General features: G+C 41.8%; 1 protein-coding gene across 1 annotated transcript in view; it reads left to right on the top strand.

The window, feature by feature from the left end:
- Positions 1–24,426, top strand: part of LOC137656688 (uncharacterized) — a 119,662-nt gene extending 95,236 nt beyond the window's left edge. The window contains exons 11-12 of the mRNA XM_068390885.1: positions 14,322–14,470; positions 16,367–24,426. Coding sequence (XP_068246986.1) covers positions 14,322–14,470; positions 16,367–16,537 — 320 coding nt within the window. The 3' untranslated portion in view covers positions 16,538–24,426. The remainder of the gene's footprint in view (positions 1–14,321; positions 14,471–16,366) is intronic.
- The last annotated feature ends 936 nt before the right edge of the window (positions 24,427–25,362 follow it).

The raw sequence follows: 25,362 nt of genomic DNA on the forward strand, positions 1-25,362 counted from the left end.
GTCTCCAAGAGAGGATTCTGGGGTCCCTTCAATTTGCCTCAGTAATGGATCTACTTCTGAAGGCAAAATTGAAAGATATCAATCGTGTCTGGCGTTCGAGGGCGAACCGGAAGCTCCGGGACAGGAAAGTCCGCCTTCCTCCCATTCTACGGGAAAGACTTCTTCCTTGGACAAGAGCCAACAATCTTTCAAAGTCAGTTCCCCTTCGATTTCCGCCTCCGAAGTTAATCATTCACACGGACGCATCCCTATCAGGTTGGGGCGGCTATTCTCAGCTCAGGAAAGTTCAAGGTCTTTGGTCTCCCTTATTCCGCCAATTTCACATCAATGTGCTGGAGGCCATGACAGTTCTTCTAACCCTGAAATGTCTCGCTCTACCCAAGAGACAACACCTTCGTCTGGTCCTCGACAGCGAAGTGGTGGTCCGCTGCCTCAACAGAGGCGGGTCAAAATCAGGGCCTCTGAACCATGTTCTAGTAGCCATATTCTCCCTAGCAGCCTCGAACCGTTGGCATCTTTCAGCTGTCCACCTGGCGGGAGTCCGGAACGTAGTGGCAGACGCCTTGTCCCGGACCTCCCCTTTAGAATCGGAATGGTCACTCGATCTAAAGTCATTCCGGTGGATTCTCTCTCGGGTTCCCGGTCTCCAAGTGGATCTCTTCGCCACGGAATCCAACCACAAAATGAGAGTATATGTGGCTCCCAATCTAGACCCTCAGGCTTACGCCACAGACGCCATGTCACAGAATTGGGACATCTGGGAAAGGATTTATCTCTTTCCCCCGGTGAATCTTTTACTGAAAGTCCTAGACAAACTGAGATCCTTCAAGGGACAAGTAGCCTTGGTCGCACCCAACTGGCCCAAGAGCAACTGGTATTCTCTCCTGCGAGAGTTGAGACTATATCCTCACCCGATACCCAATCCGGTTCTGTCTCAGATAGTACAAACACGCGTTGTGTACGCTTTCTCAAACATTCAGAGCGCCCTAACTTTATGGACTTCATGAAGTTTGCGGCCATGCATGGTGCCAATATCGATCCTCAAAACACCTTGTTTCTAGAATCAGATAAACGGGATTCCACCATCCGCCAATATGATTCTGCGGTTAAAAAGTTGGCAAAATTTTTGATAGACTCAGACGTACACTGTATGAACCTGAACCTTACAGTCACTTTCTTTAGAACTTTATTAGAATCAGGTCTGGCAGCCAATACTATCACCACTATTAAATCTGCTTTGAAAAAGATTTTCCTAGTGGGTTTTAACATAGACTTAACCGACTCTTTGTTAGCTTCAATTCCGAAAGCCTGTGCCAGACTGAAACCGGTTACTCGTCCTACCCCGGTGACATGGTTCCTTAATGATGTACTCAAATTGGCTTCTGATACCATTAACAGTTCTTGTGATTACATTCCCCTTCTCAGGAAAACACTTTTCCTGGTGAGCTTGGCTTCCGGGGCAAGAATTTCTGAACTGGCAGCCTTGTCGAGAGACCCGGGTCATATTGAGTTCCTGCCTTCGGGAGAGGTCCTTCTTTCACCTAACAAATTCTTTTTGGCTAAGAACGAAGACCCTCAGAACAGATGGTCCTCCTGGAAAATTGTTCCCCTCACGCAAGATCCGTCTCTGTGCCCTGTTACTACTCTTAGGTCTTATTTATCCCGGACCTCCTCTAACTCCTCGGGGCCTCTATTCGTTAGAGAACAAGGCGGTACCATTACTATTAAAGGGATCAGGCAACAAATTTTTTATTTTATTAAACAAGCTAGCCCTGACTCTTTTCCTCTTGCACATGATATCAGAGGGGTTGCTACTTCGGTGAACTTTTTTCACCACATGAATTTTACGGACCTTTCCAGGTATACAGGGTGGAAATCACCGTCAGTGTTCAAGAAACACTACCTTAAACATTTGGAAGCCCTAAAATTTTCTACAGTAGCTGCAGGGAGCGTAGTTACTCCCAGGTAACTCACAGGTTAATGCCTTGTCTCTTTATCTCTCCCTCTTACCTGCCTCATTTATACCCTATTGTATTCGTTGGTCTCGCACCTGAATACTGTTATTATATTTGTAAATTTTTAAAACTCCTGAGTATCTGTATATATTATCACTCACGGCATTATTATACCTCCCTTATAATTGTTTTTTGGTACTCATCTCTGATTAAAGCATCCTGTATTTCCCTTACGCTTATGTTTTTTCCTTTATTTTGCAAGTTTGGTGACATTTCTCTTGTATAGATTCACTGGGCGGCACAGGTTCGAGCCCAGAAAAGGGATTTTGACGTAGGAAAAATCTATTTCTGGGCGAGGGACCTGTGCCGCCCAGTGAACCCTCCCAGCTCCTCTCCCTTGGAGTCCTCAAACTTTGGGTGCTAAGGAGTTGGGTTCTGAGCGGATGCAGTGTTAGTAGTACCGAGTGAGGTTGAACGGCTCTCCTCTATTGGGGTTTCTGTCGTGGATGAATCTAAATAGTGCGGGACCTCTGGATTATACGCCCAATTTTATACCGACACCAATAGGTGAGCGAGCTAGTTAACCTAGCACTCCTTTACATTTTTTCTCTGGTATATTTAGCAGTAAATTACCTAAGAATAAGTGCTAAATGGAGCTTATTCACTGGGCGGCACAGGTCCCTCGCCCAGAAATAGATTTTTCCTACGTCAAAATCCCTTTACATATATTCTTTTACAACTGTGGTATGAATTTAGGTTAGACTTGTGCTTTTCTGCATGCTTGTCTTAACCAGTCTTGGTCTAGGCTAACTAATATTTACAAACCCACCTTCCACTTCTACCTCATAACTGCATGGTTCTCAAGAGGCTGGTACACCTCCCTAGCTACTGATATGTCATAGCAGAGAACTGCTGCCTTGAAGGGACTCTCTGGGAGTTAAAGATAGTGGGTTACAGTTGGCTTAGGTCGACAGTATCTCATTTTATCTACTTAGCCTTAGTTTTTGGATAGGTGACACTGGTTGAGGGGACTTGTTCCCTGTGTGTACATTCTGTTAATCCCTTGGAACAATACTAAATCTGTTCTAATACAGTATTGACAAGTAGACCTTCCTTTCCTACCGCCTTACCCTTCTTCTAGGCTATTATACTTAGTCTGTGGCTAAGTGGCAGCCGGTTGTGAGAACTCGTTCTCTGTGCCTACATACTGTAGATCACTCGGAACTATATTAGATTGTTCTAATACTACAGTTAGGCCTTCCTGTCCTGCCACCTTACCATTTTCTAAGGCTCCCTGCCTTCTTTCCCTATCCCTCACCCCATGCTAGACTTGGTCTGCTTGTTGTGGAACTCAGTTCCTTTGCCTAGTCCGGGTTTCCCTGGCATCTGAGGAATTCTCAGTCGCTATATAGATGGCTTGTAAGACTTTTATTCTAACTTCGCAGGGGCGAGTGAATGATCCTATCTTGGATTAGTTCTCTCTGCCGCCTCAGCGGCCACCTCTAGGTGGACCATCAGTCTCTTTCCCCTTCTTATTTAGGTTACATTTTCTTCCTGTCCGTGGAACTACAGTTCCTTTACCTAGTCCCCATTCCCTACCATTTGAGCATAACTCAATTGCTATATAGCTAGGCTAGCCAGCACGGTAGATTTTTGTAAGCCTAACCCTTCGTAGGCAATGAAACTAGAACCCCTAGGGGTTCTCCTTCTTTGCCGCCCTAGCAGCGCCCTGTTTCTGGTTTCAGCTTCCTCCTCTTAGTCTATGTATTTCTCGCTATGGAGTCTTGGCTCCTCCACTTGGTCGGAATCTCCTTGGCTGAAGTGATTACCATTTGGTCATACTTTCCAGACCTGCTGGCTTGAATTCTTTTAGCCATAGATGTGAGAAGACTAGGGGTTACTCCCTCCTTTAGTTAGAAGAGAGCTTTCCCCTTGCCGCCTTAGTTGTAGCCTTAAACTGGTCTGGTCGACTGCGTCTATACCCTTCCTCCATATCTAAGGAACATTATCCTCTAAAGTTGATCAATTAGATACCTCCTAATTGTCAGAATTTCCATAGAATTTGTGAATTTAATGGCGTCCTGGCCGTGTTAAACGGCTATCATTATTTAAAAAAGGTTAATCCCCTTTTTTTCTTAATCTAATGTCAACAACTAGGCAAGTGGCGGACTCGTGTATCTACTGCCCAATATTGGTCTGTACCTTTCCTCTTAACCCGTGGTCTTGTTCCATATAGGATCATCCACATTTTGTCGACTTAGCAATGCCACTGCCGCATTGTGTCGACATACCTATGGGATAAAGAAAGGTTAGTCTGTAGATCCATGGTTGCTATGAGTAGCTGCTGCCCTGGGCACAGTTGCTGCCGCTTCAGGTAGAGCTGCTGCTGCCTTAGGCAGAATGGTATCTGTTTTTGCCACCTTAGGTTGTCTGGTTGACTGATTTTAGGGGAAACAGTGTTCTATTGGTATGAACCTTTCTTCCCCTATTCTACCACACTTTGGGAATTCATATAGAATTCTGAGCTGTTGGGCATGAGTTTCTATTTTAATGTAGCTTTAGCCATTGCTAGAATAGGTAGAAATCTTTGAAATTTTAAATTTTAATATTTTTTTTATTGAAATTTTTTGAAGTGTAAACATATAAAGATTTTTTGGTGTGTCAAAAAAGTACACATTGAAAACCTTTACAGGTTGCTGATGACATGGAGTGTGTAACAGTAACCTGCACTAGATGGGTCAAGTTGCTCTACGGCCACGCCACAAGACCTGTAGGAAACATATGGACTGCCATGTTTCCAGAGGTTCCTTTGCTATGTAGGAACCTACCAACTGCAGTATATGCAAGGACCTATTTATGTGTGTTTCCATGCTATCAATGTTTCTCAAGATGAGAAAGTGTGGGGCCAGAAGACCATCAAGCATTGAAGGAGAGAATTCCAGAAGAGCTCTCAACAAGGTGTCCCTTATCTTCCTTCAATGGAATTAAAGGATTTCCTTTTCCCCAAGGCTGATGTGACAGCAGTGTATGTTCACAAGATATCATCAGTTCAACTTCCATCGGTACAACTGCATCAGGCAGATCATGAAGTCCAGGACACGCATTTCAGGAGATGACCTTGGATGCCAACATGTCGACAACCTCTTCCGTCCCATCAGAATGAGAGAGGATCTTACTGATAACGGAAGCCTCGGGTTCATCCTCCTGTTTCTTTATCTGCTACACCTGCCTATACTTTAACTCCTCTTCCCACTCTGAATGCCCCTTTGTTCCCTGGACATTTGGAGTTTATGGCATCCTTGAAAGCATTCATGGAGAATATTCATGTGGAGCATAAAAGAGCACAAGCGTCCTTAGAGACGAAGATTGAGGCACTTCAACGGGCACCTAAGTCCAAGGCTCCACCAGCATCAAGTCTTCCAGACTGTTCGGCAAAGAACCCTTGGCGTTATGCAGAACATATGGTTCTGAGATGATACGATCCCTAAGGAAACGATCATCATGGACCATAGTAAGGCTCTAACCCTATTGGTGAAGGAGCTGAAGACAACAGAGTTCACTAACACTCATTTTTTTGCTTTTGGTAGGAAGCAACAACCTTTGTAGCTCCAAAGGATACAGTTTCTCTTGGCCTCAAAAAGTTTAGAGGCTGTTAAAAAGGTAGTAATGGAAAGTAAGCCTCTACCTGTCTCTCTGGCCCTTTCTTATGACTTCGATTGTTGGGAAGATGTCCAACACACCTTCACAGTTGGAAAACTGGATAGAGATATCGGAGGCAACCAGTTTAATGAGAAGCTGCCCAGAATTTCAGAATACCTTCTTAAAGCAGAATTGGAGGCCAAAGAAAGCCTTGCTGCCTCTTTGTCACACCAGTCTTATCTGGAGATGCTGATCGGGAACTACTCGAAGTGTGACTTCTTCCCAGTTCTGGGAAAAACCCATCTGACTACCTTCCATAATGATGTGAAGGGGTTCTTTTTAGCTAGGAGAGCCTGCAGAGAGCATGTCCTAGCTGCGGCAAATATTAGGCATGACCCTAAAAAGTTGATCGACTCGAACATTTGGGGGAAAGATATACGATATTCCTTTGTGCTCAGAAACTTAGGTTTTAATATGAGGCACTCGTCTGAGGTCCTTATAACTGGTTTTAAGAAGCCAATAATGTTGAAATGTGATGCCATCCCTAGGGCCAGGGGAATGGCGGTGTATATTAGGACCGAGTATCTTGCTTCTCATAAGTCCTGTTATGAATGTGGATGTCATGAAGTTCAGGTAATAAAAGTTTGTGGCAGGCATAACTACTTTTATTTTTTGATCGATATACTGGAATCCAGGCATGGATAATTCTATCTTCGATTGTCTTCTTACCATTATGGCTAAAATACAAGATGATGATAGAAAGGTCTCTTTTGTGTTTGTTGATTTCAATGCTCACCATAGGGAGTGGTTAAGTTCTGTTTCTCCTACCGATCACCATGGCTTAAGAGCTTTAGACTGCCTCTGAAACAGGCTGTGAGCAAATCATAAGTGAAGCTACTCACAGGTCTGGTAACTGCTTGGACCTCGTATACACTGACTCCCCTGGCGTTATAACAATTAAGGTTGGTTCTCCAGTTGGAACATCTGATCAGCCTTGACTTCATGAGTAGTGAAGACTGAGCAACCTGTCCCTGATGTGTCATACTTGTGCAAGATTTATATGAAATCTCAAGCAGACTGGAATGGGATTTTGCATGATCTTTTGGGCTTGAATTGGTCACAATTGGAAAGTAGTTGTCCCTTTGAATGAGAATCTAGTCAACATAATTTGACTTGGAATACCCTGGACTACTGTTAAATCTGCACTCTTTGGTGTAGATGCAACAGTTCCTCCTTTACTTAAACCAGATGCCTCAGTTACTGTCCAAAAGGAAAAGGCAACCCTTTTGGCTGATGTGTTTGATAGTACAGTAAGCAGAGTAATTAGAAACTCAAACTTGTTCATTCCTGTTTTCCTGAGGCTAAAGTAACTAGTTTAGCTTTTTGATCTTGTAAAATTAAAGCTCTGTTGATGGACCTTGATGCTTATGGAGGTGTAGACCCAAATGGTATTTTTCCTTTTTTTTTTTTTTATAAAGACTGCAGATTTCTTAGCTCCAAAGTTATCTGTTATTTTGCGCTAAGAAGAGCTTTCAGCACTTGTTGGTGAATTGATAATGTTTCTCCACTATGTAAATGTGTTTGTGGTAGCTCTAGTCCAACTGATTACCACCCAGTTTTCATAACTCCCAAATTATTTAAAGTTTTTGAATATCTTTTGGCAACACGTCTTAATAGGTTTGCTGAAGGTAATCATCTGTTCCCTAGTTTGCAATTTGGTTTTCGTAAAAGCCTTGGAGCATGTGATGCCCTTCTTACAATCTCCGATGCTGTACAGAAATCCCTTGATTGTGTGTGGTCAAGAAGTTCGTATGATTGGCCTTGATTTTAGTGCTGCCTTTGACCGTGTTAATCAAGAGGCCCTTGTTTTCAAACTCAAACAGTTAGGAGTGTGTGGGTCATTTCTTAGCATTATTATTGAAGTTTTAAATAATAGATCTCACAGAGTTGTGGTTGATGGGCACCATAGTGGGTATAGGAATGTGATATCTGGTGTTCCACAGGGTAGTGTTCTTGGCCATTGCTTTTCATCTTATATACACGACATATGGTTTGGCCTAGAACACAACGTTGTTGCATATGCAGATGATACTACTCTCTTTGCATCAATTCCAACAACTGAATGTAGATCTGGGGTTGCTGAATCCCTTAATAGAGATCTAGCTAATAAAGTGCGCGGTTCAAATTATGGGGTTTGAAGTTGAATCCTGACAAAAGTATGATTGAAAGTAGGTCAAGGACAGTGGCTCCTTAACATCCAGATCTCAGCATTGATAATGTTTCTTCATCTTTTTATGACTTTTCAAATTATAGGTGTGATTCTCGAGAGCAAATTTACTTTTGAGAAACACATTAGGTCTTTGTCTTCTTCAATTGAACAAAAAATTGGTTTATTGAAAAAGTCTTTCAAGAATCTTGGTGATCAATCTATTCTGAAGAAATATTTTAATTCTTTCATTCTACCTTGTTTTGAGTATTGTTCTCCTGGCTGGTTGTCAGCTGCTGATTCTCATCTTAATTTGTTGGACAGGAACTTATGGTCTATTAAATTTCTTACACCTGACCTAGGTATTAATCTTTGGTACCGTTGTTCAATTAGTTCATTATGCATGTTGCATAAGATTTTTCATAATTTTGACCATCTTTTACATTCAGATTATCCTGGACAGTTCCATCCTGTTCGTAATACTAGGCATTCAGTTAATTCTAATAGTCAAGCCTTCTCCATTATGAGGCTCATTACTACACAGTACAATACTCTAGGAGTTTTATTCCAGCTGTGACCAAGTTATGGAAAGATCTTCCTAATTAGGTAGTTGAATCAGTAGAACTTCACAAGTTCAAACTTGCAGCAAATGTTTTTATGTTGAACGGGCTAACATAAGTCTTTTTATAGTCTGTATATGTATTGTCTGTTTTAATGTTAATGTTTTTTTTAAATATTTTATTTCAATTTTTCATTACTTCATATATTGTTTATTTATTTCATTGTTGCCTTTCCTCACTGGGCTATTTTTCCCTGTTGGAGCCCTTGGAGTTATAGCATCCTGCTTTTCCAACTAGGGTTGTAGCTTGGCTAATAATAATAATAATAATAATGATAATAATAATGATAATAATATGGATTCGGCGATGCGAAATCTTAAATGATGATGCCTTTGCCCTATACAGTACATAAGAGGTTTCGAATGAAAGCAGATCGCTGTAGCCATATTTTTTGCCATTCAAAATGCAAGTGATACTACTTGGAGACATTCATTACTAAAATCCTTACATGATAATGGTTTTTTAGGACACCTCCCTATTTCTATTAGAAATTTTATTGGTGAAAGAACATTCCAAACTTGTACAGTATAGTGATTATTCTGAAACTTCCAACCTAGACTGTGGTGTACTCCAGGGTAGTGTTTCAAGTGGTACTGTACTCTTTTTTAATCGTTAATTAATAATCTAGTTGCTTAAATGCCCCAAGGAGTACAAAGTAGTCTTTACATGTATGACTTTGCAATATACAGTACTACTCTTCAAACAGTCTTTGACTCCTACAGAGAATTTTAAACAACTACATTGGAAAGATAGAAGTTTGGACTACGTTTGTTGGTTTCGGAATATTAGATGAAAGCAAAACCAGGAAATAAACCTTACATAGGGCAGAACTCAAATCCAATTCCAAGATAGGGTAAAAATTGGAAACCTCAAGTATCTTACATCAAATCCAAATGTAATAATGCTTTAAATGTAATGAAAAAGCTGTCTAATACTATATGGGGTACAAAATTATCAATACTGATGACCTATAAGGCATTAGTGTTATCGAGAATTGATTACAGTAGCCCTATATATATGGATCAGGATCTAAAGCCACTTTAAAGTCTTTAGATCTAATGCACACTCAAGGCCCGAGACTTTGTAGTGGAGCCTTTAAATATTCCCCAAATATCTCAGTGCTATGTGAAAGCGGGGACTCACCCTTGTCCTTACAATGAGATTTTGTAACAATGTGAAGTGCATTAAAGATCCTCTACCAATTCAACAAAGCAGCTATTCAACCACAGTGATATATTTATAAACATTTATGAACCACCATTCCCTATAGGCTAATACAATCTACAAACATCAGAGTGAACCTTGCTTAACTACCTCTCTTTCATCCACCTTGGATCATAAGGAAAACAAATTAGCCTGATGAATAAAACTTCCAACAAATACTTTTGCTTGGATTTTCAAGTACAGTGATACTTCTCGACACGAAAGATTCTGCTTACAAAATTTTCACTCTACAAAAAGAGAGGGGAAGAATTTTATGACTTGTATCATGAAAAATGTTTCATGCAACGAAAGGAGGTATGGTACGAGAACCCAACCGTGTCCGAGACTGATTTCAAAATTCGCACGCCGCCAGCCTGTTAACTCGCCACCATCATCCTGCGCTCCCATTGGTTATCTTTAGGCCTTTTTTTTGTATATATCAGGGTCTGGATGTATTCCCTGAATACGACAGAAGTGAACAACAGTAGTTTTGCTTGTCGAAAACTTAAACCCATTCAATAATGAATAATTTTGTCAATTGAGAGTTGTAGTTTTTTCTCAACCATTGCTATTCTAGCTCCAGTAAATGATACAGAGAGATCACTAACAAACAGTGTTGAGAGAATATCTTGATGAATGACAGAGGATGTCCCATTTGTGCTTGAAACTCCTGTGAACTGGACCTGATCGCAGCGTTTCTCAAGAAAACCACCGGAGAGGCCCATATATGGATAAGATTTGTCCACTCTGAGAATGAAATGAGAAAATATGCTTACGAGAAATGGTCTGAAAAATGTCAGTTTCCAAATGTAATTGATTCAACTCATATATAGATTCCAAAATTTCCAAATCACATTGGTTAAGGACTCCAATGAGAAGTGAAGATACTCAAGAAAAGTTGCTACAATAAGATATTTTGCAGAGAAAGTATGATTAGTGAAAGGGGTCCTGGGCAGCAAGATTTTCAATTTTGCAGTATGAAGATTAATATTGCAAACATTCCAAGAATATTAGTTGCATATGTAAATTTTCACAACATAGCTAAGTTCTAGGGGATGAAGAGTTTCCTTTTGAAGAGGAAATAAATAATAATGCTGACCAAGACTGTTGTACATATGCAGCAGGTTATATGTTATTCAGACACTTAAATAGAGATGAAAAGGAAAGAAACCACAGAAATGTTTAAAAGGAATGGGCTTTTTGATACATTTTTTTAATGTAAATTGTATGCAATTTCCAAGAAGCATTTGTAAAAAATAATTAATACAAGCTGTGCAGAAGATTAATTCACAGGCTGAAATGTTTTATTTGCTTCCATATCACTAATAATATCCTTTGTTTGCTCGCGGTCAAGTATTTCTAGTTGCTGTAATCATAGAGTTTTAGTTGTTCAAGAAGCACCATCCACTGCAATTCCACATTGGTCAAATAAAAGGTTTCTTCTATTGCTGGTAAAGTTTGAGAAGGGGTTTTCCTCTTCACAGCTTACTATTATGACCATTATTATTATCTATAATCCTAGTTGGAAAAGCAAGTTGTTATAAGCCCCATGAGGGCTCCAACAGGGTCAAATAGCCCAATGAGGAAAGGAAATATGGAGTAAACTTTATGAGAAATTATGAATAAAGAAAATCAAATACAGTATCCTAAAATGGATTTGTCATGTAAAGATCCCCTGCCCCTGAACACCTGAGGGTAAGGCAGCTCTCCCCACCAAAGAATAGAACCATTCTATCCAAAGACAGAGCAAGGAACATAATCAGAGGCTGACAAAAGGCGGGGCAGACAAACAGCAATGGAAGTAGAAATACTGGCATGGGGCTGTACAGAACCATAAGTACTAGGTACTTGCCCTACTGCGGGTCCGGGCAGATGGGTAACCGCAGCCCCGTGCACCAAGGCACAGGGAATAAGGCCTTCCACCCCACATTCTTGCCCAACAAAAGCGTGCATGTGTTCGACTACGTCCTCAAATGGTGCCATCCTCCCTACCAAACCAAGAGACCATTCAGCGGGAGAGAGGAGAGCTGGCATCCAGCGTCCTAGAAAGCAGGGAGATGGATGTAGCCAAAGCCTCTCTCCTGAAGGGAAATGCGGCTAGTGGATCAGCCTGCTCTAATGGAACCAGGAACCACTACAGTGCCATCCACTCCCCGAAAAACACACACACACATGAGAGAGAGAGAGAGAGAGAGAGAGAGAGAGAGAGAGAGAGAGAGAGAGAGAGAGAGAGAGTGTGTGTGTGTGTCCGTCCTCGACCAACGAACACAATGGGAACCGAGATCATGCTCGTAGTTTGAACTGTTCGGTAATTATTATCATACAAGTACCCCTAAAGTTAAATTTTGGCCTAGGATATGCTTAGCGTAAGTCAAATGCCTATGATTTTCAGAAGTCAACAAATAGGGGGCCTATAAAATCAACATCAAGTTATTACAAATGATGTGCTTACATGACTGTATATAATACAGTAAAGTATCCCATTACCAAAAGAAAAAGGTACAAATGGCCATACACACGAACTACATCTGTATAATAACTACCGTGTTTGTTTACATTAAGCTTTAAATAAATGTGCAGAAGGTTAGTTTATAGATTCAGTACCGAATTCTATGCTAGAAACTTAACTATATTTATCCCTTTTGTGAATGTTGGAGTAGTGTTAAATAAGATGCAGATGATTATCTTATTCGCTATTGTTTGAACCAAAGGTGGTAGCTGTCATTTTTATGGTTTTGGTTCGCCGTGAGTAACAGAATAAGCTGAACAGCTGAGTTTGGGAGCACGACTGTCTCTCTCATACATATAAATTACACAAAACACACACTCTGTAATCAAATATGTAGTTCAGTACATTTTACTGCAAATATTAGGTAAAGTAAAAAATAAGATACTGTACCCTATTGTAATCTATGATGTAAGTCCATATAGAAGGGGTTTGCTATTTTTAGTAAAGTTTTAGATTTTATTAATAGCAATATTTTTAGTTTAAAGATAATGTAGTGTTGCACAAAAATCACATACATACATACATATACAGTACCAAGGCACTTCCCCCAATTTTGGGGGGTAGCCGACATCAACAAATGAAACAAAACAAAAAAGGGACCTTTACTCTCTACGTTCCTCCCAGCCTGACAAGGGACTCAATCGAGTTCAGCTGATACTGCTAGGTTGCCACAGCCCACCCTCCCCCGTTATCCACCTCAGATGAAGCTTCATAATGCTGAATCCCCTACTGCTGCTACCTCCGTGGTCATCTAAGGCACCGGAGGAAGCAGCAGGGCCTACCAGAACTGCGTCACAATCGCTCGCCATTCATTCCTATTTCTAGCACGCTCTCTTGCATCTATCCTCCTATCACCCAGAGCTTTCTGCACTCCATCCATCCACCCAAACCTTGGCCTTCCTCTTGTACTTCTCCCATCAACTCTTGCATTCATCACCTTCTTTAGCAGACAGCCATTTTCCATTCTCTCAACATGGCCAAACCACCTCAACACATTCAAATCCACTCTAGCTGCTAACTCATTTCTTACACCCGTTCTCACCTTCACTACTTCGTTCCTAACCCTATCTACTCGAGATACACCAGCCATACTCCTTTGACATTTAATCTCACATTCAATTTCTGTCTCTCCATCACTTTCATTCCCCACAACTCCGATCCATACATCACAGTTGGTACAATCACTTTCTCATACAGAACTCTCTTCACATTCATGCCCAACCCTCTATTTTTTACTACTCCCTTAATTGCCCCCAACACTTAGCATCCGTCATTCACTCTCTGATGTACATCTGCTTCCACTCCACCATTTGCTGCAACAACAGACCCCAAGTATTTAAACTGATCCACCTCCTCAAGTAACTCTCCATTCAACATGACATTGAACCTCGCACCACCTTCCCTTCTCGTACATCTCATAATCTTACTCTTACCCACATTAACTCTCAACTTCCTTCTCTCACACACCCTTCCAAATTCTGTCGCTGATCGGCCAAGCTTCTCTTCCGCGTCTGCAACCAGTACAGTATCATCCGCAAACAACAACTGATTTACCTCCCATTCATAGTTATTCTCGTCTACCAGTCTCAATCCTTGTCCAAGCACTCGAGCATTCACCTCTCTCACCACTCCATCAACATACAAGTTAAACAACCACGGCAACATCACACATCCGTCTCAGCCCCACTCTCACCGGAAACCAATCACTCACTTCATTTTGATGCACTCAAGAAAACCAAAAATAATTGAAAAGGAACCTGTAAGGAGTAGGATACATTATAGCCTCAGGAATTATATAGAAGAGCATGTTACTAGAAGCAGCACATATAGTGAGGAAAGAGATGAATTCCTAAGGTAACTAGATGCAACCTGGAACACTACACCATAAACCACTAGTCTCTTGAGACAAGCGACTCCATTGCTGGAGCTATAAAAAAAAGACCCCTAATTTTTAAACTAATATAATTTTAGTGAAACTTTTCTGAGAATTATGCATTGTGGATGATTTTGTTGTAGAAAAAAAATACATAACTAAAATGTTGGGAGCATGTATAGATTTTGAAGTGAATAGGATAATTTCAGCCAAATTAGTTAATTGCAGAGTGTTTGTTTACTTGTTTGATGTGCAGAGCATACAAGCATATCACCCCAATATGTTTTCTTATTGAAAAAATAAATCCATTTTGCAGAGGGTAACCAAGCCACCACACTTCAAGAAGTGGCATTGACCTTGAAATCCCAAGCAGATTGTATAACCCTCAATAACAATGCACCTGCAACATACATCATAAGTGACAATATGATATGCACTTTCACTCCCAGCAAGGATGCCTGCCAGGTAAGTATACCTTAATTCTAATATCATATGCAGATCCAATAAAAATTGTTCAGCCCTAGGCTCTTACAAAATTTTAAGGAATTTGTATAAAGGTGGGCTATAGGTAAAAGTTGTACTTTTTAAAAAAAAAATTTTGGATAAAATTACTTTTCCTCCTATCTACATGATATATCCAAATTTTATGGTGGGAATGGCTATGAAACTTCACAAGTCATTCAAGTCAGCTTTTCCCTCTACATAAATCAGTTCTCATCATTCTACCCTATTCGGTATGGTTGAGTCTTCCTGAACTCCTATAAGTCATAGTTCTTCATACTTCTCCGTGCACATGAAAACCATGTCAGTCTTTGATTTCTCTGCTTTTTATTCAGCTGTTGAGTGCTACATATCCACCTCATCCCTCCATTCTCCACCAATCATTTTGTTACATTATATATTCCCAACTATTCTAGATCTATCACATTTTTATTGTCCATATTGTATCTGCTAACTTGCCAAATTGTGTAATACTGTACAGGCCTTTGCTCTCTATAAACAAATAACTTTCATTTAACAGTAGTTTATCTATCTCTACTATTTATCTATGTCATGGCCACTTTTTACTGCCCTCTCAACTCCTGCTTCCCAGTTCACTTTGTCCCCAAGGTAACGCAGATTTTCTACCTTTTCTAAGACTTGCGTGATTGGATTTTAAACTCTTCTGTCATTCCAATTTACTTTCATAGATTACAGGCATTTGAAATCTTTAACATCATGTAAAACTTACAGTTCAAAGAACTTCTTAGATTACTATTTGTTACTTTTTGCTCACAGTAAAGAGGTCAATCCCCTTACCACACCAATCACATGGCCTTTCCCGAGTCTACCAGTACTTTTTTAAACTTTCTATTTATTAACAATTTGCTTAGCTCTACTTTGCCAACTCTAATTTCATTTCCCTTCTCTCCATTCCAATTTTTCACCTATTAAACATTTCAACCACCTTTCTCTCACATTCTGCTATAGACACTAGGCCATCTACTTGAAATAGCTTCTTCCATGAACATCAGAGTTTGGCACTGTTCCTTGATGGACATTATTCATCACACTCTCTTTATGACCGTGCCACTGCTTTGACTGTAGAGTTGTTGATATGGTAGAGTAACATCACTAACTTATCTTCTTTTGGGCTAGTCTGGCCATTCTAATGCCTGTTCGATTATTGGAGCTCTATAAATATTATGTCTGATGCATTTTCAAGATTTTGTCAAATCTTTCCAATATCCATAAATATATAGCATAATCTCTTGTTCTTTGTACATTTTTCCTATACTGTAATTACCTCATTGTAAAGACTACCTCTTTTTTGAATTTCTGTTCCATTACAATATTTCAAGTACTGTAGTTTTTTTTTTTTTTTTTTTGCAATTTTCCTAATATTTTCATAGCATGCCATGCTGAGGAAGAATTATTCCACTGTAGGTTCCACTTGTGTATTCTCTTTAAATTTTTTATCATTACAGTGAGACACTTTCCTCCCTTTAAATTTTTATCATTACAGTGAGACACTTATTCCACCACTGATCATACATTACACTTTTGCTTTTCTGCACTTTTATTTAGTAACTAGATTTTGTATATGATTCTGTGGCTTTTTCAATGTCTTGTTTAACCTCTTCTGCTGCTATGTTCTCTATTGATCCCTCAGTAATGAGAGCCTCCATCAGTTCAAGAGGGTATGTTGTATTTGTATGTTTATTATTATTATTAGATGTTTAACTGTTATAGGTTGCCAATGAGTGCAGAGATCTATTCTTATAGAAACATATCTTTCATGTGTATGTATACTTTCATAAACATCAACATTGGCCTAATATACACTATATTGCTTTGACTTTATAAATATTTTCTTTGCAGGGTGACAGCGGTGGGCCCCTTGTGACCCGGGCAGCTGATGGGCGGTGGGTCCAATTAGGTGTTGTCAGCTTTGGTTATGAGTGTGCCACTGACACTGCACCAGGCTTCTATACCAATCTAGCCAATTATGTAGATTGGATTACAAATACAACACGGTCAGATGGATGTTGAGACAATACTGTGTCTTCTCTCTCATTGCATGCAATCAAGGGGCAGGTGAAAGACGTGGAAAATACAGCAAATGGAGAAGCCTCTCTATCCTTTTTAGTTTCACAGAATTTAGCCTTATAAAAGAGTATTTTATGAATAGTACTTACCTGGCAGTTATATATATATAGCTGATATCTCAGCTATATATATATAACTGCCAGGTAAGTATTCATAAAACTTTGTTTTATCATAAAAACTCCATATTTACCTCAGAAATTAAATATGACAAATTTGGAAATGATTTGTATTTTTCCAAGTAATACAAAGTTGTAGCTCTTTATTGTAAAGTATTTATTTTGTCAAAACTGAAACTAGCCGATAAGCTTTTTGCCAGGGTGTAACTACCCGCCGCTAGTAGTTGCTAGTTAGCGGGGTCCGCTAGTTGGCGGGGTAAGATAGCCCGGCTCACACAAGACTAGCGACTAACTCACTTTTGTAATTCCGGCAGGACTTTCCGGGAGTAGGTGCTGGCGCGTACAGTGTGTAAAGAGCTCCAGGTTTGAATTGCTGGGATACATACAAATTATTTCCAAATTTGTCATTTGTTCTGGAAATACAAACCTTCCGCTCTTTACTATGGAGACTCAGGAGGGTGGAAATCTTTGAACCAACTGGCTGGCAACTATCATGGGATAACCTCTTGTGCAGGTTCACCTTGAGGGATTTTTGGATCTCGTTATCCTCGTGGGATGACGGCCTGGGGAAATCAGTGCTGGAAATAAAGAACATTTCTATGTGAAAAAGGGATTAGTATGCATTTGGGCTGAGCACTTAACTAATTCACAATATTTTTTCCTGCCTCCGACTGGATGGGGACATAAACATATATATCAGGCTACTCAAAAGGTCGTGAAAGACAAGGTCAGCTGTGCAGAGTCCCTTAGATGCTATGCCCCAAGAGAGATGAAATAGAAAGTAGCCTGTTACTCGCACATTTACCCTAGACTTACTCGCGAGTAACATCTGCCCTCGATCCTCTGCTACTTGTCCCACAACGGAGCCGAGGTGTGTAGATCATGTTTTGAACGCCACCACAGGACCTATTGAGAATGTGTCTAGGCTCCTGTGAGTTATGTCATGCAGGTAGTGGACAGTGAACGCCACTTGCCCACTTGTAGCACCTGCCTCACTAAAACTTCTTATGGAATGTAAAACCCCATACACACTTAGGATTTATGATGTATGCAGTGTTGAATGGATGCTTTGAAAAATTACTTTTTCAACACGAAACTGCACCACCACCGTGTTGATGGGCTGACCCAATTTCATGTGTCTGCTCTGTGTTGCGTCAGCCTTCAAAGTGGGAGGATGTCTGTGCAGATCAACTCCAGCGCCAAAGGCTAACTCATTGCCTTACCCCTATTGAGTGGATAAAGACTAGCACTCCTCATTTTATTTTAATAATACTGTATAATAATTTCAATAATTATTTTATTATTTTCAATAATATTAATGATTTAAATAATAATAATAACAGTAGTCTCTCCTGGTACAATAAATCATCGGCATGTATCCTCTTTCAATGAAGCTGAACTGCTATTAGGCAGCTACATACATACATGCATATACCATGGCACTTCCCCCAATTTTGGGGGTTAGCAGACATCAACAAAGAAACAAAAACAAAAAGGGGACCTCTACTCTCTACGTTCCTCTCAGCCTAACAGCTAGCACGCAAAATCAAGTGACCAGTATTGCATTACAGTTCGGCCGCTAGTAATTTTTTTCAACACCACTACTGCACCACAAGGCTGATACATGAATCATACTGTGTACTGGATATAAGGGAAGTACTTATTCTCCTGACATCATGAGCACGGGAACGTCTGTCAGACGGCGAGGGGTCTGAGGACAATGCTCTTTTTATTACTTGCCTGATCCATGAGGAAATTGAGTTTTTTCTGATTCTCCTCTTGGCCTTCCCTGTGCTAACAAAGAGCCTATTGATTTGCGGTCAAGCTATTCTTGTTCTCCTGCGATATAACTTCAGCGCTGTTATGGGGCACAGTAACAGTTGATGAGGATCGTCTGTTACAGACCAGAGACTCAATCCGAAAGGGCGCAAATTCAGGATCTGCTACAGATGGATTTTGAGTCTGCAATAAATTCAGGGACGAGCCACCATCCCCTTGATTGGGCGACATCGTATGAGTGACCATGTAGCTCGCTGACTCTCTTTGCAGAAGCTAGGAATAGAAGAAAAGCCATCTTTAAGATCAAGTCTTTGTCTGGGGTTTGACGGAGAGGCTCATTAAGGGGTCCCTTTCAGTGAACGTAAGACCTTGACAACGTTCCAAGGAGGTGGTCTGACTTTCGACTGCGGGTATGAACACTCAAAATTCTGTATGAGTGACAATGTCGTTGAGGAGGAAATGTTGACTCCGTTCAGTTCACAGACAAGGCTGAGCGAAAGTCTTTCACCGCTGACACCAAGTAGAGTTTTTCTTCCCTGAGGTACAGTAAAAACTCCACTACTGCTAGAATAGAGGCACTGTTTGGAGAGATACCCCGTCCATGACCCCAACCACAAAAGACAGACCACTTCGCCTGGTACACAGCAGACAATGATTTCTGGAGGTATCCTGTCATGACCTTCACAACTGGCTTTGAAAAGCCTATCAAAGAAGGGGAGGAAGCTCCCTTGGTGCATCTGTGAGAAGATGCAGGTCTGGAAACCATTCTGTATGTTGTCACAGTGGAGCTATGAGGGTCATCGCTAAATTTTGCGATGCTCTCACCTTGTTTAATAGCCTCCTAGCTAGGCAGATGAGGGAACGTATGGACATCCATCCTGTCCCACGGGTGTTGAAAAGCGTACTGCCATAATGCTTATGGGTACGGTACTGGTGAGCAGTACACTGGAAGTTTCCAGTTGAAGAATTCAAAAGCAGGTTGCTTGTCAGCGAACCCCACAAAATTAAGACTTTGTTAGCTGAGGATTTCCACAGCTAGTTGGCATAGGTGCTGTGAAAGAAATTTTGTTTGTTTATGTGAGATATTGTTGTCGCTCATCAGCACAACTAATACCATGATAGGAACCAATGGAAGTACTTGAGGGCTAGGCAGGCTGCCCTCATTTCTAGGAGGTTTATGTGCCAATGCCTTTCGGATTCGCACCAAAGCCTGAATGCTGTCAAGTGTAACAGATGAGCCTCCACCCTTCTTTTGATGCATCTGTGAAGAGCAACAAATCCATGGGAGGAAAGAAGCTCTATTTTGTGAAGGTTAGCATCTAGTATCCACCAAATCAGGTCTTTCTTTGGCCCCACTGGTACTCGGGTACTCAGTGGGTTTCTGTGCTGAGACCACAAGTTCTTCAGCAGCCACTGCAGAGACCAAATGCGGAGACAACCGTAGAGCACTAACTTCTCGATAGATGTCCGGTGCCCTAGCAACTTTTGCCATTGATATGCTAGCAACTTATCTCTTGAGAGAAAGCTCTGGGCTAGCCCTCTCAGTCTGTTTACTCGATCCTTGGACAGAAAGATCTTGCCTTGTGGTCCTGATTCTCATCCCTTAGATATACCATATCTTGGACTGGTTGCAGAGGAGACTTATCGCAATTTATCAAGATGCCCAGATTCTGGCAAAAGGCAGGAGTTTGTGCAAATGGAGGAGAAGGATCTCCGTCGAGTCTGCCAGAATCGGTCAATCATATAGGTATTGAGGAAGAATAATGCCATTCTTGTGTGCCCACGTGAACACTAGCATAAAGTCCGTTGTGAACACCTGGGGTACTGTGGACAGGCCGAAGCACAGCACTTTGGACTGGTAAATCTGTCCTGCTATGGTGAATCGTATTGGGATATGAAAGTAGGCATCTCTTAGATCCAATATCATGAGTTCGTTACTAAGATCTGACAGCCTGTTGGATTGTCTCCATCTTAAACAGAGTATGCAGAAGAAACTCGTTCAGGGCTGAGAGGTTGATGACTGGTCTCCAGCCTCCATACGCATTTTCTACAAGAAATAAGTGACTGTAGAAGCCTGGGGACACTTCCAGGAACTCCTGGAGAGCATCCTTCTCTAGTATGGTCCTGACTTCTGTCTGAAGGGCCTGGTCCTTCGCGTGGGACTCTGTCATGGTTGGCGCAAAAGTTATAGGAGGGGGAGAGTCGATAAAAGGGATGGTGTAACCCTTTCTTAATACGGAAATCGACCAAGGGTTGGCTCCATAGTGCATCCACCTCTGCCAACTACTCCTCAGGTATTGACCTACCGGTGGACTGACCGGGGGAGTACCCTCCCTAGTGGAAATGTCCACGCTAGGATCATCTGTTACCTCTGCCCTTTCTTCCATCTCTGGGTCAAAGGATCTGGCAGTGATTTTAGCTTTCTGGAAGTTCTAACGTTATTGAGGCTGTCGAAAAGATCTAGTGGTGATTTTAGCCATCTGGACTCGACGTTGCGCTGCCTTCTTCTTTGGTGCATTTTTTTTTCTGGCATTGGGTCATAAAAAATGGTTGTCTCTACACTTGAGGTGCCAGTTGATAGAGGGGGAAAGGTGACTACTCGGAGAAGTGTGTCCTGACTAGCTCTTCTCCACTTGTCCATGACCTTCTCAATGTCCTCCCCATTGAACAAGGACTGTCCAATGGGGCATTTCAGAGCCTCATTGCCTCTCTCTTGGGCACCTACTTCTGGAAACTTCCAAGTTCTCTGTCAGAAACTAAAGGGTCCTTGCACTCGAGAGTAGGAAAGCAAACAGTGCTTCTCTCCTCTTGGGCGTCGAGAAGTCCACGTTCTTAACAAGGTAACCGACCATGCCCGACCAATAGTCCATAATGGAGACAGATTAGCAACCTGTTCTATGTTGGCAGCGTTGGCCAAAGAGAACTAAATTGGCAGAGTCGCCAGTTTGGCCAAAGACGAGCCTTCGGTCAAAGACACAATAGCTGGATCGAGTGGAAGAATTGTCTCCCTCCACCTCGTAGTAATTTCTCTGCCCTAAATAAGGTGGAAGTAGAAGCCACTGTGATGTGCCACATGCGCGTACGCTCTCTTCTTTGCTGCCTTAAATCCCCTTGACCAAAGTAACATTACCTTGATTCTGGTGGGCTTCGGCTTGTCCAAAAACTGATCTAGCACCGTGTCCTTACCTTCGGTCGGGATCTCAACAGGTTCTCCTAGGTTGCTGACCACCCTGATGTATGCAAGCTCCTGCAAAAAGATATGATCAGAGTCTTTTTACTCTTAAGGGAGAAATTTTCTGGCTGGTGCAAGCTGGCAGCGCTCTTTCTAAATGTTCAGAACCATCATGAAAGGGTTCTTCCTCTTCCAAGCTAGCAGCCCATAGCCCATAGAAGGTGGAGGTTGTCATCATGGCTTCTTCCTGCTAAAGAGTGGGCCCTGGGGATTAGTTCACTCTTTCCTGGTCTTATGGGAGCGGCTTGGATCGATGGAGGTTCCCCTCAAGTCTGACGGTCTTCATCCATAGAACGTCCTTCCTGGCCTGGTTCTACAGGCTAGAGCCTATAATTCTCCACCAAGGAAATATCTCTAGGGGATCGAGATCCCCAACTTGTCCGAGGGTGGATCCTATCCCCTGGCGGGGTAGTAATGGCACCTCTGTCCCTTCTCCACTTGGTCATGATCGGAATCATGCCCAATCTCTCCCATGCAGGATCCAGATTTTTAGGATTACTGGCCTTGAGGTAATCCTTATACCTTGAAGACTTCTGAGGGATGGGAGGAGGATGTGGAGGCTGTCTAGTTAAGGTAGATCGCCCAGGGTCCACAGGATCATCACCACTCTCTTGCAAGGACTCCAATGGGATGTTGGGTATATTTAGAGGGGGTTGACTGGAATACCAACTGCCTGTACCAGGTCCACAAGCCACGTGTTATCCTTCGAGAGCGAAGTTTACTGAGGAGCTCCCTTTTGCTTCCCGGGCCTTGGTGGTGTGCTCTGGAAAGGGAGGGGATGGATAGACCTCGAGTCATGCTGGAAGTTCCGTTCCCATTGCTCCTTTGCCAGTCATTCAGGTAGAGCAAACTTCCTGTGCGCGCTGTTGGTGAGAGGACCGAAAAAGCTCGATACCCTGAGCGCCTTGATCAATTCTCACTGGAAGAGACCAGTCTTCCTGTGGGCATTGGCGAGGCAAGGGATGGTCATATGAACTGGCATGTACGCTCTTTCCTGACCACTCAGGTGGAGGTGCACATTCGCAAGGTTGGAGTTGGATCTGCGTGCCTTTCTTCACTCTCCCAGGTCGTAGTTCTACCTGTGCACGCATGCGAGGTTACGGTCAACGATCACGAGGGGAGGGTTGAGGAAGGGCACTGGTTTGCTCACCTACCTCAACTCGTCCTGAGACTATGTCTTGAAGCTCGCGATAGCTGTGAGCGGCAGGCTGGGACTCGCCTTTTCCTTAGGATAGGGATCTAAGGGTGCAAGGTCTTATTCACACAACAAGTAGCCTCACTCTAGCAAGGGTTATCGCGCTTACTCGTCTCAGGCGAATATGTTTTTCTTCCTTCCTCGTTCGAAAATTAAGTGTGCAACACTGCACGTTGCCTCCATGCTAGACAGATCTGCTCGACCATTGAGAGGGTGTCCAGGAGAGGAGCTCTCCTGTTCCCTAACTCTGTCATAGGAGAAATGCAAGTTGTCTTCCTTTCCCCCCAAAGAGTGAGGGAGGATAGGGGGCTGGGCACTTGCTCGCCAGCAGAGACACTGGTTCTAACTCTGATGTGTTATTACTCTTGTCAGAAACTGGCCTAGCGTAGCGCATAGTGCTTGCTTAGGGCACGCTGACAAGGATGGAGGAAGAGATGGCAACCGCCTACCATCCTCATCATCCAGCTCCGAAAAGCTGTGCTCCGATGGGCTGGAGCACGGCATAGACGAATCTAGTAGGGCGAACGTCACGGTGAGAGGGGGAAGAGCACCTCAGTTTTTAAGTGTACACGCACACCCAACTGTAAGACTTCACGCACATCCAACTGTAAGACTTCCTGCAGCCTTTCCTTAAACGGTGGACCCGTCAGCCCCAAGGAAGGCCACAAACGACATTGTCTGAGAGAGATTCCCATGCGGAGGCTCCGGCCGCTGCCTCTCTAGGAGAGGGAGCTTTCTCGCAGGGTTGTCTCAGCATTACTTGTGTGCCACTTGTACTCGAATAGCGAGTTCGAGACAAGCTGCAGAAAGACGGCGGTACTTCTTCCCTTTCAAGGAGGGTGGATCTCTTTTAGCCTTCTTTTTCTGCTGCTTACCATATATCAGCCACTGGGAGGGCCACCACTCGCTACAAGGAAACTCCTATGTGCAAGTATGACCTTGACATACAGGACAAAGACAGTGAGGATCGGTCTCCTTCGCTGACATGAAGGTGTCGCACCAGCACCCTTCTGTACCCGGAACAAACCAGCATAATTAGGATACTCATGGGCACTCAGGCCTGTAAAAGAAAACAGTACAGAAAAGTTTCAGCTTTAGGCCAGTTAGGAAATTTTATTTTGTTTTGTTAACAGGGAAGTGAGACATGTTTGCAATCGAGCATAACTGAAAAGTGACGGTTAGTCGCTAGTTTTGGTGTGAGCCGGGGCTAGCCCACCCCCAATAACTAGCAGTGGATAGTTACACCTTTAAATAAAGCTTATCAGCTAGTTTCAGCTTTGACAAAATAAATACTCCATAGCAAACCGCGGAAGGATTGTATTTTGCACTGGAATAAATCAGTCTTTAATTTCACAGGAATCCAAAATAATGCAAAACTAATTCCGCAAATAAATGCTATATCTTAACTTGGGTAATTAAAAAAAATATGGAGAAAAATGTATTAGCTATTTCACTTTTGTTCATAGAAAATATTGCAAATTAAAAAAAAAACTTTACAGATCAAAACTCATTTCAGTAATTCATTTATCCTTTTACTCCTGTGGTGAAGTAACTACTAACTATCAATACTGTTACAGACAAAATTACCAGTTTCTTCACTAATTGAAGATGCTACTACGACTACTGCTACCTAATGCAAATCTGCAAGCCAAGTTGCATTGCAACTCAAAGTATGAATTTTAACCAATAACAATAGAAATTTCCTTAAACAGAATATGGTTGATTATTTAACCCTTTTACCCCCAGGCTATTTGGAAATTTCCAACCCTTAACCCCCAGGGGGTTATTTTTTTCCCAGCACATTTTGCAGTATATTTTTTTTTAAATGCTCTAATAGCCTTAATTTTTGTCATAGAGAGGTCAGGTTGGTCTCATTCTCTTGGAAAATGCCTGAATTTTCTCAAAAAATTATCAAAAATATGAAAAAAAAAAAAATTTTATAGCATTTTTTTGCAAGGACGTACCGGTACATCCATGGGGGTAAAGGGATGGCTTTTGTGAAACATACCAGTACGCCCTTTGGGGGTAAAAGGGTTAAACTACTGTGACTAGAAGTTATAACTAATGAAGATGAAGCGAGACAAGGCGTTATTAGTGCATGTACAGCATTGTGCACTTACGGTCGATGGAGCAATTAGTAGCAAATAGGGAATTGCTTGTTAGAAGTTGACATCCTGGAAATTAAGAAATATTTAGTGCCTGTTCCAGACACCAATTAATTTGCACTATCTTCAGATGGCTGAGCTGCCAAATGTAATTTGTAGTATTCTCTAAATGCTGAAAGTATAGTAATTCACTCTCAACTAAAAATTAATTTGCACATTACAAATTATCAAAATTATTCAAATTCTATCCAACCTTTCTCTATTATATACAATATGAAAAACTAATTTCTCTGCAACATCTGAAGGAAAGAGAATGTAAACTTCATGACGCAAACAATGAA

The sequence above is a fragment of the Palaemon carinicauda genome, chromosome 17 (genome assembly GCF_036898095.1).
Source record: "Palaemon carinicauda isolate YSFRI2023 chromosome 17, ASM3689809v2, whole genome shotgun sequence".
Taxonomy (NCBI): Eukaryota; Metazoa; Arthropoda; class Malacostraca; order Decapoda; family Palaemonidae; genus Palaemon; species Palaemon carinicauda.